Source organism: Zophobas morio, unplaced genomic scaffold, assembly GCF_036711695.1.
Source record: "Zophobas morio isolate AGI-343-1 ecotype UQ-CSIRO unplaced genomic scaffold, CSIRO_AGI_Zmor_V1 ptg000037l, whole genome shotgun sequence".
Classification (NCBI taxonomy): Eukaryota; Metazoa; Arthropoda; class Insecta; order Coleoptera; family Tenebrionidae; genus Zophobas; species Zophobas morio.
The window spans coordinates 192,738-217,842 of NW_026972142.1; the positions used below are offsets into that span (position 1 = coordinate 192,738).

Consider the following 25,105-nt stretch of genomic DNA (forward strand, 5'->3'; position numbering starts at 1 on the left):
TGTTTCTTTTTTTAAACTCTTCTCCGCATCTGTTTTGCAAAATTTTTATTATTTTTTTATATTAATTTTTTTATAAGTGTTAAAGGTTTGTTCGTTTCTTGAAAAGTCGAAGTAGTAGTTAAAGCTTATTAAGAGCAAAGCGCATCTGTTGGTCACTAACTAGGATGCACACTACTATCAATGGCCAATAATTGCAATATATAATAATTTAAAATTTATGATCTTTTATTGGTATGTGTATTTATTTTAAGACGTCTGACAAAAGATTTATCAATATCGAACTTTAAATAGAATGACTAATAATAGTAAGAATTACGCGTTAAGCCAGCTTTTAATTGGCCAGTGGGTGTGTGCTAAAAATTACACTGGAACTAATGTTAATTATAGACAATTGCGACTATTGGCCAATAATAATTAAAAACATGTAATGTAAGCCAATTGTAGTAAGTTCAAATTATAAAAAGTACCAGTGGGCCAATAACTACGCGCTTAAAAGGGTTGAAGCGGTCGTATTCGTCCTCGTTTATCTTTTATTAACAATTATAAACCAAAAATATTCAATATAAGTGATTAAAGGCGTTCGATATTTTTGTTGGTACGCCTTGCGAGTATTAGGATAATGAATTTATATATAAACTTTCCTTATTTTGTCAATCTTTTATTAATCTGTTTTTATGTTTAAAAAAATTCTTGTACCCTTTTTTTTATTAAACCTTTTTTATTAAAAATTTTACTTGTATTCCTTTACTTTATTGACATTGCTAATTGACTAATTGGTGAGTATTTGCGAATGATAGTAATGATTGGTTTAAATAAGTGCTATAAACTTTTTTGAAAAAAACTTTGAGTAATGCGCATGGGAGAAATTGTACTAAAATGTACGTTTTTCTCTTCGCTTTTTTTTGCCTACTTTATATTTTTCTATTATTACTATTACTCAGAAACAATATAACTGCTAATAATTTTTTTATTTATATAATTTTTTCAAGTAACTTGTTTATTTTTTATTAATATATCTTTTTTAATATATATATTAATTTTTTTATTGTTATTATAATAACTTTTTACTTTTATAGTAATACTTTTAAAGCTTTTAAAAAAATATTTTTCTTTTATTAAATAGTAATAAAGTCATAAATAAATAATTTGTAAGTAATAAAGAAAAGTAATTTTTACTTTTATTTGTGCTAATAAAAATTTTTATATTTTGTTAATAATAATTTAATAGTATTATTTTAAATATTATTTGTGATTAAAACTTTTTTTCCTTCTATTTTATGATTTTTGTTTAATAATTTTATTATTACAGTTTTATTTATTTATTTTTATATATTATACTATTTGCAAAATCAAAATACTTTTTTTATTGTTTGTTATATAGTAATTATACTCGTTACTTTTTTTTTAAGGACTTAAACACTTTTATTTTTCTTAAAAATGATTTTTATTGGATGGCAAATTTCCAAGACCAATAAAAGGTATTTTTTACTTAATAACAATAATAGTAATAATAATAATAGAAAGATTAAAAACTATAAAATAAAATTGTTATTTTATTTATAAACTTTGCTTTTTTCTATTATCTTTTTCTCGTCCAAATTACGTGCCTGCAAGCGTTTATGATCTTTAAAAAAATATGACTATTTTTAGATATATAAAAAAATTTTTTGTGATACATTTTAAATATTTCATTATATTAAAATTATAAAATAAATATCAATTTACTTGGAAATATTTTATATGTATATTTTGTTTATTATAGTATTTTTCGAATTACTTTTTTTAAGTACGCACAATATATAACAATTCTTGTAAAAATTTATTTCTATATATTTTATATTTTTTTATAGTTTGCTATTTTTTTTGAATTATTTTTTCTTTATTTTTATTTATTATTTTACTTAACAAAAAAATTTAAACTATGAACAGATCGATTTCATTGTTTATTTTTATTTTAAAACTTTAAATTCTATTATAATTATTAATTTTGAATATAAATAAATGTTATATTATAAATAATTTATATTGTTATTTTTAACTGAAACGTTTATGTTATTATTATTGATATATTTTTTTATAATTCTTTAAAAAACTAAAAGGAAATTTATGTTTATTATAAATAATAAATTGCTTTTATATATTTTTCTGCTTTATTATTTATTATATTATTTATTGTAACTTTTTTATTACTTATTGATCTTTTTTTGCTGTTAAAAAATAAAAAAATTGATTTATTCTGCTGTTTTTTTTTTCATTGTAATTTTTACTTATTATATTTTTAATAATATAATATAATAGTAACACTTATATTTATTATTATAATTATTATTCCGTATAATATGTTTTTTATAATAATATTAACTACTCTAATCTTTTTTAGTTATATTTATTATTATTCTTTGGAAAAGAAATTTATTACATTAAAAAAATTGGTTTCATTTTTTACAATAATGATATTACATTTACTTATAATTTTTTTTTAGTATTAATGCTATTATAATTATTTCTTCTGCATCATATATTTATCATAATATTAACTACTTTTATTTATTAACTTTTTTTATTTTTTACTACAATTTATATTACAGTAGTATTTATTTATTATATTATCATTATATAATAGTATTATTTTTATTATTATAATATTTCTGTATTAATTTTTATGGTTATCTTAAACACTTTTCTTAATGTCTAAAATATTCTTATTTATAAAAAAAATAATTTTTTTAATTATTCTTAAGTATGTATTATAATAATATTTACTTATATATTATCATTTTACTTATTACTGTTTATCTATATTTTATAAATATAATATTTTTTTTCTTTGTAATATTTTATTTATTAGCGTTACTCACGTGGTTGCAGGAATTTTGGGAGACCAACGTTTCAAAGTTTATCGCTTTTACAAACAAAATTGCTTTCGAGAGAAGCTTTTTTTTTATTTCTATTAAATAGTAACCAATAAATTTATAAAATATAAATATTATTATAATTATAACAATGAAATTTATTTTTTGAACTATTTAATATGAAAAATAAATTTAAATACTAATAATGGTAATAAAAAAATTATACTAATGACAAAAAATTTGTTTATATAAATTTTTAAAATTATTATATTAAAAAATAAATAATATTATAAGGAAACTTTTAGGAATTGTAACAATAAATTTATAGTAATTTTTTGTTAATAATAAAATTTACGAAAGAAAGCTAGGTATAATTATTAAGGCTTTCATAATAATATGTAATGTTTATTTTAATAACACAAATAACCTTTTAAAGTAAAAAATCAATAAATATATAAATAATATTAAGTAAAAAACTTTTAAAAAAAAATTATTAAAAATTTATAGTAATGTCTTGTAAATATAAAAGTTTATGCCAAAAAGTAATATATAAAAACTTTTTAAGTTTTAGTAATAATAATGGTAGATCTTTCTCATGATAAAAAAAAAATATAGAGTAACTTGATAATAATAAAAGTTTGTACAAAAAGTATATTAATATAAACTTCTTAAGTTTTATTTTGTAATAATAGTAGAATTATTAATTAAAAATTAACAACTAATTTAAAAAATCAAATCTCTAGAAAAATATGCAAAAGAAAAAAGCAAAATATATATTTTTTATAATTATAATATTAGTTTAAAGATATTAGATACTGAATTAAAAAAGATTTTAATAATTAATTTATAACTACCCTTTAAGATAATATATTTTTTAATACTAATATTTATATATAAACCTTTCAGATAATATTTATAATAAGTATAAGATAATATAAAACCTATTAATAATGTTTATTGGAGTACTACTACATTTATAGATAAGCATTACATGTAATATTTATAATATACGTATATATATAAATAAAAAACTATTAATAATAATAATTATATAAGAAAACACTAATATACATATACTTTACAGATCTAATTTATAATTCATATATATATTTATGGAAATTTAAATACATTTATATAAACTTTCCTGGTAATATTTATAATAAATATATATTAGTATGAAAACTATAAATATAAATATTATTAACTTTAGTAGTAACAAGTATGGTTAGAGAGCATTTATTAATAAAATATTATAAACTTACTTTTTACATTCTTTTTTGAGCATATTTTTTTTTTTTTTGCAATAATCCAGTTTATTATTATTTGGCTTCCAGTCTTTAGAATAAAAAAAAAATAAACTTTAAAGTAAATTTATTATTTATAATATATTTTTTTTTTTAGTATTAAAGTTTATATAATTATATTTTGTAAATTTAATTTATAAAATTACATTATTATAAATATAAAAGTTTTTAAAATAATAATTACCTGATTTTCTTCTTCTATTTCGTTTGCAATAAATCTCGGATCGTCAAGTTTTTAGTTATAATTATTTGTAATAATAAAGTTTTATATATTGAATTATTATCATAATATTATAATTAGTTTATATTTATCGTATTAATTAAAAAAAATATGTAAAATTTAGACTTACAAAGAAACATAAAAAGATTTCTTATCAAAATGCGTTAGGCCGAGTCTTCTTAAGTAGATAAAGCTTATCGCTAGCAAAAACTTCAAAAGAAAGTATAAAGTAGTAATATTTTTCTTATAAAAGTTATACAGTACAGCATCTGAAGCTTCATAGTTTATATCATATTTTAGAAAATTGCTTATTTCCTTGGACTCTGAATTAGTTTTATTTTAATTTAATTTTTTTTTTAAAGCAAAATTACGCGATCACCGCACAAATCAAAAAAAGCTTCCAAGTATGAAAAGTTTATTTTCGAAAGAATCTTAACATCCACCCAATCTTTTTCATACGTACTTTTCTGATTCCTTTCTTCTTCGCTTTCGCTATGTATAAGCTCGTTGGTGTTAATCAAAATTATTTCGTTATCGTTTTCCTCCCAGAAATTTTTATATAAAATATCATCTGAAGATCTCCAGTTTGGCTTATAAGAAAAAAGATCTAATTATAATTATTAGCATTCCTTTTTGAAAAGTAAGCAAATTTAAAAGTTTATGTATACCTCTAATTTGCCAATCACTACTAATTTTAGAGTTTTTTTTCAGTTTTACTCTCTTTATAATTTTTGGTTCCACCCACGACGATGTTCTTTTAGTAAGCATCTTGTTTATATTTAAATATAAAGTTGAACTATTACTGTTTTATAAAAAAATCTTAAAACGAATACATAAGCAGTTAAACAATTAACTATTTTACTGCTTATGCGTAGAGAATTTATAAACTTTAAGAGATTTTAGAATAAAGAACGATAGTATGGATGTACATACGTATTTTTTTTAGTAATATAATAATCCCGTCACCTATTAAAGTGTAGTCTATCTCTTGTTTGTTAAGTTATCATTGTTAATGTTTTAAAGTATTTTTAAAATTTTAATAACTTTTTAATTTTAAAAAATTTAAAGATAATATTAAATTAACGGAAATACGTATACTAACAACTTTGAGGTGGATAGAAAAAGTTTTAAAGCTCGCAAGTTATTTTTTTCTCTTACCACTAACTGACTTCAAAAAATTATTATTCTTTACTTGTTTACTTAAAGTACTTATGAATACGAAAATTCTTGCGTTGTTTTTTTGAGATAATAAGTATTGATATGGGTATTATAAATTTTTTGCCCAACACACTAAAAATATTTTAATTTTGTTATTGTACTTCACTTTTAGCCGAAACAAATAAAGTTTTTTTTTTCAACAAGAGTAGTTTAATAAAAAAAATTCGTATTAAGAGAATGAATAATTCAACCAGAAATGTAAATAATAAAAGCCTTTTGCCAAAGTTTTTTGTTGGGATTCAAATTAAAAAACATCACTAAATTAATTGAAATAAAGGACCACAAAAATACTAATTTGCTTAGAAAAATACTTATTAGTAAAAAACTTTATTAAGTTTTTATCGTGCAGAAGAGAAGTATTTTACAAAAAAATAATTTATTATAAAACTATGGAGTGTCATAATAAATTTTCAAGTACCTTCTTTTTATAAAGAGAGAATTTGTTGTCTTAACAAACCACCTTATTTCCATTAAAAATACAAAACTTTATAGAGGTAACTTTTAAAACGGTTTCTTGTTATATATAATAAATTGTGCTACAACTTTTTTCAAAGTTTATTAAGCAACTTAATAGTGTGCGGCGTTGTTAAATTAATTACGCAAGTATGTTACTTGACTTTTCAAAATATTGCAAAAAATCCCGAAAAGCACTCTTTTTTAAATGAAAAAATCGATTTTTGTTTAAGCACCTATAACCGCTATTTTTTTTTTTATAGTTAATTAACAGTATATATAAACTTGAACTTATTTATACTTCAATCAACCTTTGGGAGGAAATAAATTAGAAAAAATGATATCAACAAGTTACATTAAAGAGATTTTTAAAAACGAAGTAAAATAAGAGTTGATCGGTTTAATAATTTTTATTTTTACTGTTCTATATAAAAGGTTTTTTAAAAAAAAAGTTAAAAGCAAAAATAATTTAGTAAGCGGTAATACAGGAGTCATGAAATTCAAAATGATCTAAATTGTAGATCTATTACATGTATAGAGGCCATAGCATATAAATTCTTAAACGTACTTTATTTAAAAATGACAAATTTAAGAAGTTATCAGCGAATCATATATAAAAAAGGGCTCAAACACCAGAATAAATTAAAATAGCTAAGCGAATAATATTTTGTTTATAATAACAAATTAAATGCTTAAAAAAAGTGTATTTAAAGTAAAGAAAATCGCAAGGAACGCATAAAAAATTAGTAAAGTAGTGTAAGTAATTTAGACGAAAAAAAAAATTGTGAAGGTAAAGTAAATTATTGTTTTTTTTATTCCTTGTAAATGAGTGAGTGTTGTTGTGTATTAAAATATTAGAGAAGCCCTTTTTCGTAAGATTATTATTGTTTTAGATCTAATAAAAAGTTAAACCAAAACAGTCATGACTAATATATTTGTATAAATATATAAAATTTTTATAATACAATCTTAAATCTATTATGTACACTACCTTATAATTACTGTGATTTTTTTTAACTGACCGGGAAACACGAAAATATTTAATATTAAAAAAAAAAAACGCTCCTTTTTTTAACTTCAATCTTTATGAAATTTTAACCAAGCCTTTTCCTAAGTGAAATTTTAGACTATTGCTTAAGTCTAATTAAAAGTTAAAACTATTATAGTTGAGACTAGTATACACATATATATATATGAAATTTTTTGTTGCAGCAAAAATCTATTTTGTACGTTACCTTGTAAATTAGTTATATTCTTTTATTTAGCCAGTTGAGAAACATGAAAATATTTTAAAAAAAAAATAAATGTTTATCTTTTTTAGCTCCGAGAGATTTTTAAGTGAAGCCATTTTCTTGTTTAAACTTTTATTTAGCCCCTGAAGCTTTTATAGTTTTAACTTTTATAGAAAGTTAAAAATATATTTATTTATATTAAAATATTCTCAATACAAGATTAAAATAATTATGTATGCTTCCTGTTGATAATGACCAGATCGAGCGCCAGGAAAATATAACTTTTATTATTAAATAAATTATTTTTTTTTAAAAATTCTGTTTACTGTAATTAAATTTTTGGTGAAAAAACATTTGCATATTTTTTCTACGAACCATTTTGTTATTCCTTTCAATTCATCCACACTTTTAATAATCTCCTTTCATTCGTTGTTCTTCTTATATCCACTCGTTAGTTCATTTTTAAAAATTAGTACTATTTTAATTAAAAATTTCATGAAATTAAAGAGCACTATTTAAAATAATCCTTGAAAACGAAAAATATGGATTTAAATGATTTAATTACTACCGAAATGTTCTCAAGCATTTTTAAGAATATATTATAGATCTATTTAAAATCTACTTAATTAAATATACTTCAAATTAACTTCTTAATTTTATTTTGGCTGTTTAAAAAAAGGAATTAATTTAGTAAAAAGTTCAGAAATTTAATTAGATAAAGTCGTATTTTATAGCATTTAATAAAGAAGTACGAATGACTTAAAACATTTGAGTTGCTAATAATAAAAAAACACAAAATTAAAATCATGAGATAGGAGAAATTGGTGAAAATTTTTAGAAGGGAGATGTACTTTTTTAATCTTAAACCTAGCAATACTTAATTAGTAATTAAAAAAAAAACTTTTATTAGAGATTTATTTGTTCAACTGCTTAGTAAAGTGAGTATGATTTTAATAATAATAATAATAATAATAATAATAATAATAATAATAATAATAATAATATTATAACATTTGACAGTATTAATATTAAAATTCAATTTGTAGGGTTTTATCTACTCTTGATTATAAAAGTCTGTTTAAATTTATAGTATTTCAAAAATAATAATAATGATTAATATTGTTATTTTTTGTAAAAAGTCATTTCTTCGTTATAAGTGAAATTCTTATTAAATTTATTCCAATTCGAATTCTTTTTTGAAATACTTTATAGTTTCTTGCAGGCCCTTTTTTACTTCCCATTCTGGTTTCCAGTTTAACTACATTAAGTAAGAGTGGTAATATTAAAAAGTAAACGTACAAACAAAAATCTATAAAATTATAATAATAAGCTCGAACATATGTTTTTGCAACAGTAATATCTGGTCGGCGCCGCTGTGGATCGTCCTTTACTTTCGGGAGGAATTGAATAGAAGAATTTGAGCGTGTAATGTCGATAATATACTGCAATTTATATTATAATTAATGTTATTTAATAAAATTTACAATCTATATAATAAATTATTTTTTTTACATATATATAGACAAGATACACAATTTATACTACCAATTATTAGTTTCATATATATAAACAATTTATATATTATTTATTTATTATTATAATATATAATTAAAATTTTTAATATAAAGAAAAAAATCACATTATTTATTTAATATATATTAACAAATTATACTTTTTTTAACTACATATGCTGTAGTTTTATATATATATAAAGTGTAAATATTAATATAAAATAATAGATATATTCTATTTATTTATAAAAATAATATTAATACTTATAGTTTTAAATATATACGTTATTTATATATTAATAATATTAAGTAAATAAAAATATTATATCAATAAAAGTAGTGAACTATAAAAATATATATGTACAAACTATATATTTTTTACTAATATTATTATGGTTTTTCTAATGTATACAGTTTATGTATGATTTATTATGTGCTGGTAAATGAAATATTAATATAAAAATAATTATTACAATACATTTTTTATAAATATATTAAAAAAGTATTAAAAGAATATATTTCCAATATTTATTATAAAAATTATTATTAATAATCTTAATTCATGAAGTTTATAAATGAATAGTTAAAATTATAATAAATAATTATAAATAAAAATATAAAAAAATAACGATAACGAATGTATTAGCAATAACATTTCATCACTACTTTATACTTTGTAATTCTATTATTACGGTTTATATAAAAAAAAAGTTTATTGAAAAATATTAATATAAAAAATATTCAATAATAATTACTTTTTAAAAACTTTAAAAATAATAGAAGAAAGATTAGGAAAAATGAAATAAATAATTGTTATATACCTTTTATATTGTACTTTTACAACTCTAATATAAAAAATATATAAAGTTTTAAAAGAAATGTTATAAACTTTCTTATTCTATAAAAAATAATTATTGGTTACTTTGTATAAACTTTAAAAATAATATAACTAAATTAAATTAATTGTTATATACTTTTTAATAATATAAAAAATATTATTAAGTAACGGTTCATATTATATAAATCTACATATAAAAAGTAATAAATTTTTAATACTATATATATAATAGTGATTATTGGTTGCTTATGAACCTTAAAAAATATGAAAACTTTATTAAAAAAATATAAATAAATCATGTTATATACTTTTTAATAATATAAAATTATTATTCGTTGTCGTTCATATTATAGAAATTATAAAATAATATATAAAATAATAATTATTAAGTACTTTTCTTACTATAAAAAATAAAATAAATTTTGCTATAATTTTTTTTTTCATTAGTTTTTTTTGGAAAATAATAATTTCATTAAAGTATTTTTTATTTTTTAGAATAATTTCCACTTTTAAAACTTTAGATTACTACACAAATTTATTATTAAGTTTTTAAAATAAAACTAATCGGTATTTGTATAAATTTTAATTTTTTATCATTATTTAATATTTTTTATTAATAAAAATTTTTATCCAATATTTACTTTATTTCAAATCAAAACTTTTAATAATTATTAATAAAAAATATAATATTAAATATTAAAAGTTATAACCTTTTTTGTTAAGTTGTATTTAACATTTATAAATGATACGAAAATCTTAATTTTTACTTTTTATATTTTATTTATATTTAATTAATATGTATAATTATTTATTTATGTTTATGTAATTTTCTTGTGAACTTTTTTTAATTAGTTATAATATTATAAATAAATTTTTTATTATTAGTTTTTACTTATTAATATATAATTTATATTTATTTATAAGTAATTATTATGTTTATATAATTTTCATGCATTATATATAAAGTTTAAATACTTTTATTCTTAATATAATTATGCAAAAAAGCATGATAATAATGAATAATATAATTTAATGTTTTTCGTATTGTTATTATTATTTGATTCATTATTAAATAAAAAATAATATTTAAAATGTCTAAAAAAGAATTTTTTAGAAATTATTTATAATAAATAATGTTTTATATATTTATTTGATATATTAATATTATTATTTGCAAAAGATACGCTTGCAAGCTGCACGATGGTGTACTCATCAGGGTTTCCCAAATTTACAGGAAGACTATAGTTTGCTTGAAAAGTAGTTTATATAAAAATAAATAATAACAAAAACAATAATAATAACATAAAAATAATTAATACAATTCATAAGAGCAATTAATCCCCTTACTAAGTCCTAAATATTACAATAAAATATTAATATTTAATAGTTATTTATATAATATAATAAATAATAATAATAATAATAATAATAATAATAATAATAATAATAATAATAATAATAATAATAATAATAATAATAATAATAATAATAATAATAATAATAATCGTTACAACCTTTACGTATTGAAAAGAACGCGTTTGCTTGCCGTCTCCATATATAGTTAAGTGTTCGCCTTTATTATATGTAATTTATTTATTATCTTTATTAATTATTTTATTTTATTATAAACCTTTTATTGCCTGGGCAATAAAGTTACTCACGACCCTTCCATCATTCGGGTGCATGCGAGGACCGAAAGAGTTAAATATACGAGCCACTCGAATACTGACATTCTTATATAAAAATTATCATTACTATTATTACTATTATCTTTATCATAATTATTAGATTTATTACCATTATATATTTTAGCACTGTTCGTACTGTTATTATTATCCTTATTACAAATGCTATTATTATTACTATTATAAATAATATTAACATCAACATTGTTATTATTGCTATTACGTATATATCGTTAATATTTATATTTCTATTTACTTCCATTATTATTGTTACTATCATAAATTAGTAAAAAACATTCATAAATATATTGAGTATTATTATTAAATACTTCTTGAGAGTAATAGGAGTAGCACAAAGTTTCGCTTATTCGCTTCCCTTCATCATAACAAGCACGCGGGCCAATGGGGTTAACATTACCCCAATATGTTTCCTAATAAAGAAATTCTATTAGTAAAAATCACGTGCTTTACTATTTATAGTATAGTCTATTATTAATATTATTATTATTATTAACTTTTTGAGGGTGCTGTACGGGATCTCCATACACTTCTGAGGATGAAGCGAGGAGCATAGTTGCTTTAATGCGTCTATTATTGTATGTTAATACTAAATAAATAAACACTTTTTCATTATGATATACTTTTTTATAATGAACTAATAACAATAGTAATAATAAATGAATTAGTATATAAAAATACCACTAATTTGTCAAAAAGTTTTATGATAAAGAAAATATCAAATTTTTATATATATAAAATGATAATACAAAGTAATTTATTAAGTGTGAATACGAGAAATTATAAAGAATTAAAACTTTAAATATATATTTTTTATAAAAAAAGTTAAACATAAATAATATAAATATAATTATACTAGAGGAGACTTTTAAAATATAATAACAAAAAATATTATGTAACAAGTATATAACATTCAATTAATAAAGTATAAATATATATTCGTTTCAAAAAAATAGTCACGAATTTCTATTATAAGGTTTTAAATCTTCTTTGAATAAAAAAATGTGTATATAATTTATATCATTAGGAAAATGTAAAAAATATATTTATAGACTTATAAAAGTATAATAATAATATAAAGAATAATAAAACGTAAAAATAATGATAAAAAAAAGGCTAACAGCATAACACCTGGCCAATCCGAGCATGTTCATTGTGCCCAGTGTGTTTGTTTTAATGGTTTTTATTGGATTATACTGATAATGGGTGGGAGATGCTATAAAAAAAGTTTATCAATACGATAAGAAAGGAAACTACCATAATTTGTTATATTATATTTTTAATAATACTAATAATTATTAGTAAATGTAATCAAATATCATAAAAGAAATTTATAATAATAGTAAAAAATTTTGAGAAGTTTGATAATAAATAAAAAAAGTACGAACATATTACTAACTAATAATTAAAGGAAAATAATTATCTATAAAAATAAAAATGATTAAAAAACATGAAATATAATAATAATAAATAAAAGTAAATAAAAATATAATATAAATATACATAACAGTATATAATAATTTTTAATGATAATTTTCATATGAATGCACATAATAACATGTAAAATTAAAAATATAAAAATATTTAATATGTTAATAATAAATAAAAACTTATGAATACCTGTATACTATTAAATAATAACAGATATTGCATATAGGTATTATAATATTAAATAATTAAAATAAAAAAATATAAATATAATAATTTATAGTGAATAAATATAATATTATATAATATTAACAGGTATATATATATATATAATAGTATATAACAAATTAAAATAAAATAAATAAAAGTATTAAATTAAGTAATAAATGTTAATATGAAATAAAATAATTCTAACATATAAATGTAATAATATAAAATAAATAATAATTTTAGTAGAATAATATATATAAATGAAAATAAATAACAGGATATGAATTAATAAAGATGATTTATAATACAATAGATAATAATAAACTATTGATATTTATATAAATAATAATTATAAGTAATAACCGGGACAAGCTAAATGATATATTTGATCAACTTCCAGTAAGTACGGTTCTATAGTTATTAAATATTATTATTAGCAAAAAAAAGTTATAATTAGTACTTATTGATAATAAATCATAATAAAAAAATTATATTAAATAATAATAATAAATGGATAATAATAAATAATAATAAACAGTAATACACACATTGTGAATAATTTTTTTTTTTCGAGATAAATAATAATTAGACCGATAAGAATGAAAGATAAAAGTTCATTAGTCCCTTAATAACATACACCAGAATAAACTTATATTAATGCCGACTGCTAATAAGCCCGTAAGATAGTAACTATCTTTTAAATGGGGTCCAAGCCTCGTAACCGGTACCAAAAATTTGAGCTGGCATAATCATTAAGCATCCGATTATAATTTTTATTTAAAAAAAATTAGACGCGTTATTTTGTACACATTAAAATTCCACTATTAAAAATATACCCAAAAGTTAGTAAACTGCGACACTTAGATATACTACTTAATAAGAGTCAAAAACGTCGAATGGCAATATTGATGAATTTTAACTAAATTGTGAACTTTTAATTAAAAAAGAGAGTTAAACTGTACCCGTAACGTCGTGATGGAGAAGCGCGAAATTGGGATGGCCAATCCAGTGCTCTATCTTTTATTTAGTATTTTTATTATTACAATTTTTATTATTTCTATTACTATTACTAATATTAGCACTTATATTATTCTAATAGTGTTAAAGTTTATTTTTAGTAAACCTCTTAATTTCTAACGCACATATAATTATTATTATCATGATCATAAACATTATTACTATTATTATTACCCACTATTATTGTTGTTTTCTTGTTATAACTATGTATTTATAATATTTTTTTTTATAATTATTATTATTAAGGTGTTCCTATTAATATTATATCCTTTTTAACTCCCTAACATTTTTTTTCTTATTTCATTACTATTATTATAACTCATTTATTTTTATTACTGTTTTTATTATAATAATATATTTATAGTGTAGAAAAAAAGTGTTATTATTTTTTAAAAATAGTATTTATATTTTCAGTACTTTTTCGTTTTTAATTTATTATTTATTATCTTTATTAATTATTTTTAAAACGCCTGTTATATTTATTTCTTATTTTTTTTACTACTATTACTAAAATTTATTTATTGAAAATTATATATTTATGATATATAAATTTTTTTAAATTAGAAAAAAATTTTCAATGTTTACTATAAAATTTATCAGCGATTACTATATTTATAAAGTTTTGGGCGTATTATTATTTTATTAGTATACACGAAATAACGTTGCAACGGCGTCCAGTATAAAAGTTGTCCATCACGTAAATCTTTAGAGAAAAAAATATTAAAAAAACATTTTCATATATAATAAAACGTTCTTCTATATTAAATATTATAATATAAATATTATTTTATATGATAAATTTAATAAGAAAAAGTAATATAAATAGAAATGAGTTTTATTAAAAGTAAATTATTATAAATAAAATATAAATTATTAAAGTTTTAATACTACTCTTCTAGTAATAATAATAACAACTTTTAAAATATACTTTATATATATTTTTTTTATTTTTATTAAAGTTATAATAACATAAAAAATGGAAATCTTAAATAAAAGTGTTATATATAATTAGAAGAAAAGAAGAATTTAAGTTTTATTTTAATAATATTAATAATAACTTTAATTATTTTTATAATAAACTAAAAAAATTTTAATATTTAAAAATAAATTTTAAATAAAAGTATAACAAATTATTGGTGATGAAAAATATCATTAAAGGTTTTTTTTGAAATAATAATGATGATAATAATAACTTTAAAAAGTAAATATTATAAAAGTTTTTATAATAAAAAATTTTTAATATCCTAGTTTTATAATTTCTAATAACCATAACAATATTTAATAAACCTTTTTGCTATATAACTTTAATAATAATAATTCTAAATTTATATTTAATGAAGTCCTTAATAAATTTTTATTACTTTTAATAGTCATATAAAATTAAGTTTACTGAATTTATATAGGTAAATACTTTTAAATAATAATATTAAAAAAAAATTTATAAAAATTCTAAACTTTTAATTATAACATGAAATTTGGTTTAATAAGTTTTTATAAAATTACAAATAATTTTAACAATAAAAATGTATGAATTTAAGTTAATTAATCTTAATGATTTTTATAAATATTTTTTAATAGAAAAAATATGTTTTTTAATTATTTTATTAAACTTCTTACTTTTCTTTACTAATAATAATATTTTTTCAAGTTTTATAGTGAATTTTAATACTTTTTTTAGTAAAAATAACGAATTTTCTATAAAGTTTTATACTTTTTAGTGGAAATATAATTTTTTCATGAGTATTCTCCCATAAAAATTTATCATCTTTCATTATAATAATATAGTAATGTTAGAAGTTTTGTTTAACAAGTATTTAGAAAAGTTTCTGTATTTTTTATAAAAAAATATTTTAAAAAGTTATATTAAATAAATCTTTTTAATGAAAGTAAAAGAAATAATAAAAAAGTAAAGTGTATATTTATTATTACTATAAAAAGTAAATTACAGTAAAAAGCAAAGTAAAATTAAGTTTTTTATAAAAAGCACAAACAAAAATCTTTATAAAAGTAAAAGTAATTATTTTTATATTAATAAAAAAGTAAATATATATAAAGAAAACTTTATTGAATAAAAAATTTTTTTATACTGAAGATTATAATCATTTCATACTAAAACTACTATTTTATTATAAATTAAAAAATAAATGAAAAAAAATAAAAAGTTTATTAGCTCTTAGAAGTTTTTATAAAAGTAATATATTTTTTATACATATGTATTTTAAAAAAATGTAAAACTATTTTATATGATAATAGTTTTATTAACCCGAAAAATATAATCAAATTATTAATATTTTATAATAAAAAATATAAAAAATAAAGAAAAAAGTTTATTAGCTCCTAATAAATTTTACTAATAGTAATATATTTTTTGTGGGAATAATAAAAGAGTAAAACTATAATAAAAGTTTTATTATTCCAAATTATTAATATTTTATAATAAATTATATAAAAATTAAAAAAAAGTTTATTATCACTATTAGGAGTTAAATATTTTATTATATAAATAATAAAAGTTTTATTATTACAACAATTATTATCAATTTATACCCAAATATTTAATATTATATAATAAATCATATAAAAAATAAATTATTAAAAAAGTTTTAAAAAATAAACCCAAAATATTCATCACAATATTATTTTATTGTATAAATATAATAAAATAAAAAAAAGAATAATAATTTTTGTATAAGTTTATAATATAGAAAATTATAAACATTTCATATCAAATTATCTTTATTTTACAAAACATATAAAGTACAAGAAAAACTTATTAGTTTTTAAAAGTTTTAATAATAGAATAGATATATATAATCAAAAGATAAATAAACTTCTACTAAAAAGTCATTAAAATATTAATAATCATAACTATAATATATTAAAACATTAAAATAATATAATTTTTATAAAAGTTTTTTTTGTAATAGAAGTAAATAAATAAATAAAAAAGAGAGGCAAACAATTATCGAAAAAGTTTTATTATAATATAAATAATATAAGAAATAATAAAAAGGTAAAACAATTTTTATAGTATAAGTTTTCCTAAAATATATAAATAAGATAATGGAACAAATTTATAATACATCTTATAATAAATAATTAAAAAATTATAAAATAAAGGCTTATTCTTATATTAATAAATAAATAAAGAAAGTTTGAAAAAAGATTATTTAATAATAATAAAATAAAAATTAATATTACAAAAAACGTTTTTTTTGGTATATCAACTATAAAATAAATAAAAATGTTGCATAATAATAATTATTATTATACTTTTATTAATATATTATCATAATATTAAAAATAAAAAAGGTAAATCTTTATAAATATATATTTAAAAATAAACTATTTTGAAAAAAAAACCTCGTGACCATCTTTCATTAAAACGTCCACTAAATGACTCCCTACAAACCCAGCACCCCCAGTAATTAGTATTCGCTTTCGGGAGGAAATGTCTCGTTTTTTAACTGTTTATTATATAAATAGTTTAATCTAAATATAATTATATAAAGGTAGTATAATAATAATTTTTTATATAAAATTATAAAATATAAATAAGTTTATTATATATAATAAAAATGATAACAATTAATAAAGTATTTTTAAATAACAATGAAAATAATACTAATACGTTAATAATAAAAATATTACTTCCTTTACCTTTATCAATTTTTACAATAATAATAGTAAATATAGATATTAATAAAAAATTATTTTAGTAATAATTATATTTAACAAAATTATAACTTAAAAAAATTGCATATATTTTTTTATTAGTATAAAAAAAATACTTTAAAAGATAGTGAAAGAAAATCAATATTAAAAAAAAATTATTGTATAAATTTTTTTAAATACAATAATGATTTTTTACTGTAAATTTTTAATTTTTATTATTATTATAATAAAATATATTAAAAAAATAAAAAATTATCGAATAAAAAAAAATGATTATACAATAATCCTTTACTTATTTAGATAATTATAAAAAATAAGTAAAAGACAAAATCATTACTGTAATAATAACTTTTTTAAAAAATATATGTTAATTTTTTTTTTAACTTGAAAATATTATTATAATAATAATAAACTATATAAGAAACAAATATAACAATAATATAAATTTTTACTTTTATAAAATAATCATATTATTAAGTATATATTGTTATAAATTTTGATTAATTATAATTTTTTTTTCTAATATATTAATTTTCTATATTTCATATAAATTATAATTATAATAATTATTTTATTTAAAAGTTAATACTAAAATATTATATTAACTGTGTTTATTATAATAATATTAAATTATATTATATTAAAAAAAATAGTACAATAATATAATTCTTTTACGTTATTAAAATAAATATATTAAAAAAATTTAAACTAAAAAAATAAAAATTTCCTTCTTAACAAATTTTTTAAAATAATGGAATAAAATTAAATAAAAATTGTGATAATATTTATATACAAAATCATTATGATAATAATTTTTATTAGTAAAATAAATACAATTTATATTAACTTTTTTTATTATTATTCATATTAATATATTAAAAAAAAATTTTTAATATTCATCGCATTTATATAAATTTATGCATAATATAGTTTTTCATATTAAAAGTTTGTTTGCCAAAACTTTTTTTTAAGTTATTATTAAAATATATAAAGGAAAATATACTAGTAATATAAAATATTGAAAAAATGGTTTAATATGCTAATCTTTTTCACTTTTTAAAAATAATGATAACGTATATTTAATATTAAAAAAAAGTTTATTATATAATATTCTATAAAATTGTATGACATCCTAAATTTCATTACTTTATCAAAGTAAATATAAAATACTTTATATTGTACACTAGTAATACACTAAATCTCTTACTTTATCGAAATATTTATAAAATACATTATATAGTAAAATTTTTTATATAAATATAACGTAACAAAAAAAAAATATTTTATATTTTCATTTAATAAAATTAATTTGATAATTAAAAAATAATTTTGAAAAAATTACTGTAATATTTTTAAATTTCAATTCATTAATAAAATAATAAATTGAGTTTGAACAATAAATTAAAAACATTTTTTAAATAAGTTATGACCATCACTCTTATTATATAATGAATTAATAATAATAAAATATTTATTAAAACAATAATTATCATAATATCCTTTTTAAAAAAAAAATTAATAGTAATTATAATATAAAAAAATAATTTTTACTTATAAAAATAAACATTATTATTACTACTATTATAAAATATATTCATTAATAGAAAAAAATTGTAGTTGTTATATTTTCAAAGTTTTTATATCAAATATAAAATAAATATTATTATAAAATAAATTTAGTATATTCTTTAATTTTAAGTGTTATAATAATGCCATAAAAATAACGTTTTTATTTACATAATAAGTAATAATGAAATGTTTATCACGTAATGCAATTATCATAATTATCTAATAAATCAAAGCTTAAAACCCGCCGTCTAGCAAAAAAAAGTGTAAAATTCAAGCAGATATCATATTTGACCAACAATATTCAGTATTAAAAAAGTTTTTTATTGTCTAAAGAAGCCAGTTCTTAACCTCCTGAGAAATGGCAGTATTCCAAACAATCATAGAAAACTGCTGCTGAATTATTTTGACGCCAATGGAGAACTTAACCTATCGGAGACAAGGATCTTGACACGATCCGTAAAGATCTCCTGGCATTAGTGGATGAAGATTGTTGCCGAAATGTTGATCCTTACTATTTTTAAAGTTTAAAAGCTGCGGGACAATATCCAAATTTTACTTTTTATTAGCTTTATATAATCTTCAAAAGTTGCATATTTTAATTTAAACGTCCAACTCTTTTTATATTTTTACTTATTATCAAAAGATACCATCTCCGAATTCTGCTTGCTAGACAAAAATATTAAGGGATGTTTATACCGAATTGTGATTGGCGATGAAAAAAGAATTTTTTCAATAACTTTAAACGCCGAAAGACTGTTGTCGATCCAAGTAAACCATCAACGTCTACGCCAAAACGCAATACACGTGAAGAGAAGGTCATGCTCTTTTATGGTGGGACCAGAAAGTATAGTATCTTAGTAAATACTGTAACTTGGCCAAACACGATCTTTACCAATAGTACATGTTCCCTATCAGTCAAGCATTGCGTGCAAAAAAGACAAGCATAAAGTAATCGTGCTCATGACTGTTAAATAATACTACCCTAGAACAACAATTGCTGCCATATAATCTTCATAGGGATGATGAATCTTGCGTCCTGAGTCAGGCGCAATACTAATATATATTTTACTCGTGAAGCTCAATAAAGTTCATCTCGTTTTATTTCTTCCTCTTGCTCACGAGTTTTTCCTTATTATTATTTTGAAGCCGTTTATTTAATGTATTTATGAATTATTTACCAGTAATAATATTCGACCCCGCGTCACTAAGGGTATTAGGGAATCTCAGGAACCACTTCGCTGGGAAGTTCCACTCCATGGGGCCCCAGACTGCGCTCCTTCCGACTGTTACGTGCTTGCTGAAAAAATTTTGACTTGTACGAAAACGTCGAAGGATGGGTCTTTGATTGGACAACCGCTAAAGATGTGTCGTTTTTTCAAAGAGGGATCGCTGGGTGCCAAAAAAGTGGGGAAAAGTTTTATTTAAAGACGGCCAATAGTTTGATTGATGTCTTTTTCTTATTGGTTCTTTTAATAAAGAGTTTACTTTAGTTTAAAACGGCAGGTTCCAAGTTATTAGTTACTACATCTCTAAAGGTTTTTAAATTTTTATAAAAAATGAAGTTTATAACCTTTTGGCTATTTAAAAACTTATAGATTAATAAATTATTATATTAAATTTTAAATCTTTAATATAAGTTACTATGATGTAATACTATTATAATTGCATAAAAGAGTAACGTTTTATTTAAATGATACAAAAGTTATAGTAAATCTTTTTATAATAATATACTTATTTAAATATTATATTATAATAAAATATATTTATAAATAGAATAAAAATTGTGCTTTTTACTTTTTAAAAGTTTTTTATTAATTCATTTATAAATAAAAATTTTTTTTTATTTTATTAAATTTTTTTTAAGTTATTATTATTGAGATATTTATTATATAATTTAACTATATTAATATAAACAATAACTTTTTTATAAATAAAACAAAAGTTATAATAATATATATTTATTGATAGAAAAAAATTGTATTATAATTTTAAATGTTTCTTATTGAAAATTATTATATTTTGTGAATTTTATAATATAAATATTATTTTATTTATTAAATTATATACAAATATTATTAATAATATACCAATAAAAAAAATTTCTTATATCTCAACTATTTTTTATATAAAAAAAATATTTTTTTATTAATTATATATAGTAAATTTTATATTATTTAAAATATTAATACATAGCAAACCATTAATGAAAATAATTTTTAATATATTGCTAATTAAAAGTTATTAGAATTATTATTAAAAAAACTAAATGCAAACTTTTCAATTCTTAATTAAATTAATTATAGAATAACGTATTAATAAAAATAAATTAGTAATAACTGATTTATTAGTTAATAATTAATAACTATAAGAAAAGATATTATGTTAAATAAAATTCCTTTATCCGTAAAAATAAAATCTAGAAATTTTTACATATTTAATCTTAATAATACTAAAAAGTTTAATTAAATATATTTTCTATTATATACAACTATAAATAATAATAAATTTTTTAAGCAAACTTTTTTATAGTTATAAAAATTTTATAGATTAACATAAAATAATATATCAGTAGTAACAAACTCTTTTATTAATAAACAATTAACTATGAGAAAATATATTTTATGAAAAGAAATATATCATTTTCATAACAATAAAATTTAGAAACTTTTCAAACTTAAAGTTAAATATTACTAATAAAAAATTTAAAAAATATAATTTTCTATTATTTATTACTTTAGACGATGATGAATTTTTTACTGAAACTTTTATATAATTAGAAAATTTTTATAGGATAATATAATAATTATAATATATTAGTAATAAAAAACTTTTTTATCAATAATAAACTTTTAAAAAAATAAAATAGTAATAACTAACTTCATTATACCTTTTATAATTTATAATCATTATTAATGAAAAGATTTAAATATACCTTTATTAAAAAAATAGTCACTAATGAAATAATTTTAGGTAAATTTTATTTATTATTTACATAATAATAACAATAAAATTACTATGATAGTTCCATTATATTTTTATTATTTTATGTTATTTTTAAAGTTTTTTCAATCAAATATACTTTTTCTAAAAATACTATAAAAAAGTATATTTTATTATCTAATGTGAGAATTAGTATAATAGAAAACTTTTTTATTATAATATATAATTATAAATAATTTTATTGAAATACAAAAAAATATTGACTTATTTTATGAAATTCAAGTAAACAATTAAAATAATAGAAAAAATATATTGCATAATAGAATATAATAAAAAATAATTTATTTATATAATATAGTATAAATAACAATATAAAATATAACTATTTTATAATAATTAATAATAATTACGATTATTGTGTGATAATAATGACATAAGAAAACTTTTTGGAGTCAATTAAAAGAAGCAAAAAAGAACATATTAACTTTTTTTTAAAAATACTTTTATAGAGTTTATAAAAAAATAAAATTTATATATATATAATAGTTCGAACTATTTTTTTTTTATATAATAATAAAAAATTATTAAAAAGTAGAATTTAGCAATGGAAATTTATAATTATCGGTATTGTTGAGTCCTTACGATTTCACTATAGCGCCTTTTTTTTACATAATAAAAGGAAAGTAGAAGTAAACTTTTTAATATATTACTTCGCACTACACCCGAAAGATTTTTAAATCTCTAAAGCAAGTTCGTTATATTTATGGTTATATACGCTACATACGTGCCCACGCGTAAAACATCTTTAAGTGATGTCATTGCTTAAGTACATGCGATTTTTAATCTAACTTTTGTATTTATTCGTGGTGAACCATTAGAGTTAATTTAATAAAACGCACATGACTAACAGTAGTGAAAAAAAACAGTATTAAATTTTAACCGTACTAAAATCAGTCCTTTTTTCACTAAAAGTAAAAACTTTGTGAAAAAAGAATTTAAAGTTATTAAAAATAAACGATCTGGAAATGTTAAGTTTGCTGAAGATTTAAATTATTTAGTAATATTTAAAAAAATAAATAGAAAATAGAAGTTTATATTTTTCAGTAACCAAAAACAATTATATTCACTAAAGCTAAAAGCATGTAAACTTTTTTAAAAAAACTATAAATCTTGAAATAATCTAAAATTTAAAGGTTACTATAAATTAAGTAAATTAAAAATAAATTAGCAAATAAAAATTTAAACTTCCTTAATAAAAAAACCTATTAATAAATTTACTTTATTATAAACTGAAAGCATATAAACTTTGTGAAAAAAATTATTTTAAAATCTAAAAAAACTTAAAATTACTAAAATTAAAATGACTTTAATAATAATTTCTTATACAATAAATTAAAATTTAAAAAAAGCTTATTGATTAATAGTAAATTTTCAATCAATTTATAAAAAAAGGATTATAATTTAATTTACCGGGCAATAAAGTTTTATTAAAGTTTAAATAAAATGAAGGCAATTAGCCTATAGGGAAAAGATTTAAAAATTTTAAGTATAAACAACTTTAAATTAGCTTAAAATTATATTATAATAAATTTCATAAAAAAATAAGTTAAATTTAAATAAGTTAAATTTATATAAGATTTATTAAATAGTAATACAGTTAATTAAAATATGTTAAGTGGGTAAATGAATATTTAATCAATCTATAAAAAAAGATTGAAAATTTTCTTTACCAGGTACAAATATAAATTGCTTAAGAAATCAAATTTAAAATAAATTTGATAGTTTATAGTTATTTTTATATGAAAAAAGCTAAATGAATAGAAGGTTAACTAATTCTAACTATCAATTTATAACAAAACAAAGAGATTGAAAATTACCAGGCTCAAAAACTTTATTAACGTTGATAAAAGAAGTTTCTTTGAAAGCTCGGTTAAGCCACGTGTTCATTTCTTCGAGTTTTTGCTTTACTTTTTCAAAATCGCCGGTTGTAACTTAACGAGCATTTTTTAATAAAAGATGAAAGTAAATTTAAAAATTAATAAAATTGTTTCCTTCGAAATAAAGTTAACCTAAATCTTTTCTACACTTTTTCAAAAGAAAATCTTCTTTATGGTAATGCGCCCTCCATAATAAAACTTTATAGTATTAGTATAAATTGTAGTAATCCGGCATTAAAAAATTAAGTTTTTCTTTTTATTTATATGAAAAGTTAACTATTATGTAATTTGTTTTAAGGAAAGATTTAAACGATTTTTCAAAATATAAAATTCTAACTTCATATTCTAAACAAACTCGACTAAAATCAAAATATTACTTTATTAAAAAGTTCTTCTGTTAATACAAGTTCAGTATTAGTTTTACATATATAACAAATAAAAAAACTATTCTATAAATATTATATTATAAAAAATCTTATTTAATTTTTGTTATGGATTTTGATGGTATTAACATTGTTAGAGATGTACACACCCATTAGCATAACAAATCCTATAGAAAATAGCAGCACCAGAATTTTAAAATGATGACCAGAAGGGGACATCATAGCTAAAATAAAAAAACTGTAAAAAATCATAATCATATTATTAAAAGTTAAATTTTTCCAGATAATAACTTTTTAATAAAATAAAAATATAAATTATATTAAATTAGCAAACCTTATTACCAAAAAGTATTTAATTTCTTTTCTTTTTATACACTTATGTTTCCCAATTCGTATAAACTATTGTTATTATGCTTTTATACTTAAATATATCAATACTTTAAGAAACTTAAATTTTTTATAAATGTTCTAAATTTAATAAGATATTACTAAAAAAAATTATTAACTTTTATTCTAAAATAATTTTTACCGAAATACATATAGTAATTACTCTACGCATAATAACTAGAAGCATTTTCTTTAGTGATAAAAAATATTTTACTTTTTATATTGGCG

At 17.9% G+C, this 25,105-nt stretch overlaps 1 protein-coding gene across 1 annotated transcript; it reads right to left on the minus strand.

Moving 5' to 3' along the window:
- Positions 1-7,699: 7,699 nt before the first annotated feature.
- LOC135139864 (UDP-glucuronic acid decarboxylase 1-like) lies at positions 7,700-24,671 on the minus strand. Its single transcript, XM_064070210.1, has 17 exons — positions 24,640-24,671; positions 24,240-24,305; positions 24,048-24,161; positions 17,350-17,453; positions 14,648-14,689; positions 13,932-13,986; positions 13,333-13,380; positions 12,463-12,547; positions 11,829-11,901; positions 11,643-11,744; positions 11,259-11,361; positions 11,143-11,201; positions 10,948-10,981; positions 10,813-10,877; positions 8,617-8,721; positions 8,485-8,537; positions 7,700-7,754 (listed from the first exon to the last, which is right to left on the minus strand). Exons 1-17 carry the CDS (start codon positions 24,647-24,649, stop codon positions 7,742-7,744), a joined length of 1,131 nt encoding a protein of 376 aa, XP_063926280.1. The 5' UTR covers positions 24,650-24,671; the 3' UTR covers positions 7,700-7,741.
- Between the last annotated feature and the right edge of the window lie 434 nt (positions 24,672-25,105).

What these genes read in the sequence shown, in the direction of transcription:
- LOC135139864 (XM_064070210.1), bottom strand. An exon ending in CCATCGTGCAGCTTGCAAGC is followed by an intron (nt 8,722 to 10,812) that starts GTATCTTTTGCA and finishes TATAAATTGCAG; the next exon opens with TATATTATCGACATTACACG. An exon ending in TTACTGTTGCAAAAACATAT is followed by an intron (nt 8,538 to 8,616) that starts GTTCGAGCTTAT and finishes TACTTAATGTAG; the next exon opens with TTAAACTGGAAACCAGAATG.